At 62.4% G+C, this 1,972-nt stretch overlaps 1 protein-coding gene across 1 annotated transcript in view; it reads right to left on the bottom strand.

Annotated features, from left to right (window-relative positions):
• Positions 1-36: 36 nt before the first annotated feature.
• LOC103782362 (solute carrier family 26 member 6-like) overlaps positions 37-1,972 on the bottom strand; it is a gene marked incomplete at both ends in the record, with an annotated part of 4,591 nt that continues 2,655 nt past the window's right edge. Inside the window, 7 exon segments of the mRNA XM_008950134.1 lie at positions 37-158; positions 427-481; positions 595-780; positions 1,291-1,395; positions 1,486-1,578; positions 1,745-1,814; positions 1,903-1,972. The exon segment at positions 1,903-1,972 is cut by the window's right edge and continues 7 nt beyond it. Of these exon segments, the coding sequence (XP_008948382.1) occupies positions 37-158; positions 427-481; positions 595-780; positions 1,291-1,395; positions 1,486-1,578; positions 1,745-1,814; positions 1,903-1,972 (701 nt within the window).

The following is a 1,972-nucleotide window of genomic DNA, read 5'->3' on the forward strand; positions in this document are numbered from 1 at the left end:
GTCCCGGGCAGGGGGACGGCGAGGCCAGGCGCGTACCGGGGCCAGGCGTCGCTCCTCGCCGATGTGGACCACGGCGTCGTGCACGGAGGGGAAGAAGCAGTGCTTGGTGATGGTCGAGCTGAAGAAGTTGCCCCGCTCCAGCTGGGCGAGGACAGGCACTGTGCGGAGGGAGGAACAGCTGAAGCTGTGGCACCCAGCTGAGCCCCGCATCCCAACCCCGAGCAGCCGGAGCCATCACCAGGCATCCAGCTGCCTCACCAGGGGCTGCGGGGCTCAGACTGGGTCCCTGAGGACAACATGCAGGTCCTGTCCCCTGGGGAAACCCTGGTATGAGGACACCATGAGTGGAGAGTCAGGCCACCAGCCATGTCCGGGGGGGGGTGGACATGCCTAGCAGGGGCTGATGGCTCTGCAGAGCCTCCTCACCTGGGCAGGCAGCAATAAAGACGTCCACTTCTATGTCATGGAAATCTCTGAAGATCTGCAAACGGCAGAAAACCTTTTGCCTGGGAAGAAGCCATTGGGCCACCCCACAGGGCCCTGGGCACACCCTTGGCGAGGCTGCCAGCCCACCTTTCTCCCCCAGCCCCTTACGTTCTTGAGGATCTTGATGGAGACGGTGTCTACAAAGTTGACGGGGCTGAAGTCCAAGATGACCGAGTGGAAGCCAGGCTGAGGCAGCCCCAGGGAGCGCAGGGTGGGCGTGGGGGGAATGCCACCCTCTGCCCCGCTCAGCTCGATCACCGCCACGCCCAGCCCGTTGTGTCCATCCTGTGTGTCCTGGGCAGGGAGGGAGAACCAGCCTCACCACACCGGGGCTGGGCATTGTCCCCCTTGGGCTCGCTCGGCCCTGTAGCGCAGCGGGGCTTGGCAAGGCTCTCTGGCCACATCAAGGCATGGGCAGTGGGTGCTTCGCTCACTCCTACACCCATTTCTGGGCTCTTCCTGGGTGTGCTGTGATCCACCCCTCTCCCCAGTGTCCCTCTCCTGAGCCAGGCTCATTAGCTGGCGCCAGGTCAGCCTTTGCTCTCCCTCTGAATTCTGATTAACTCACCAAGCAGCTAATGACTCACTGGTTCCACCACCTAATCATTAACGCCCTGGTGTTCCCTGCTGACCTTGGGTGTGACGCTGTGGCCCAGCTCTGTCCCACTACCTCTTCTCACCCAGATTGAACTGGGAGCCCCATGAGCCACCAAGCCCAGCAAACTCATGGGCAGGAGGGCCAGGGCCAGGCAGGGAGGCGGTGCAGGTTGGCACTGGAAGGGTCCTCCACAGCAGGGAAAGCACCTTTTTCCTTTTTGCCTTCTCCTTCTCCATTTTCTTCTGCTGTTTCTTCAGCTTCTTGAGGGCCTTCTTCTTCTTCTCGATCAGGCGGTCCACGTTGATGCCGCTCTGCAAGCCAACGCAGCTGTGTCCTCAGGGGCCCCATTGCCACCCTGGTGCCGGCAGGCGGGGGCACTAGGGGGCTGGCAGCTCGCCTACCTTCTTCTTCAGGGCCTCGGCATACAGCTCCACATTGGCAAAATAGAGGGTGGAGGAGGAGCGGAAGATCTTCACACCGGGGACCTCCTGTGCCTGGGGGCAGATGGGGAGGATGCTACCCCAGGGATGGAGCCCTCTGCTCCCCTTCCTTCCCTCCTCCAAATGCCCTCCACTTCTCTCCCCAGCAAACAGCCCCTGGGGGTGGTTTGAACTGCCCCCTGCTGCAGGCAGCTCTTCTCCCACCCCCTGGTGCTGTTACCATCTGGTATTCGGCCACGTCCCTGTAGACATCGGTGTCGGAGATGCGTCCCAGGATGGAGTAGTGGGGTCTGCGGAGGGCAGAGTGTGGGGCTGAGGTCACCACGGGCTTTTCCTGCCCTCGGGGCACAACAGCAGCCCCAGCCCTGGGGTACTCACAGCTGGGTGCGGAAGATGACGGTGAGCAGCCCAAAGGCCACTGAGGCTGCCAGGCCAATGTCCCAGTTCA

Source organism: Merops nubicus, unplaced genomic scaffold (genome assembly GCF_000691845.1).
Source record: "Merops nubicus isolate BGI_N331 unplaced genomic scaffold, ASM69184v1 scaffold36010, whole genome shotgun sequence".
NCBI lineage: Eukaryota > Metazoa > Chordata > Aves > Coraciiformes > Meropidae > Merops > Merops nubicus.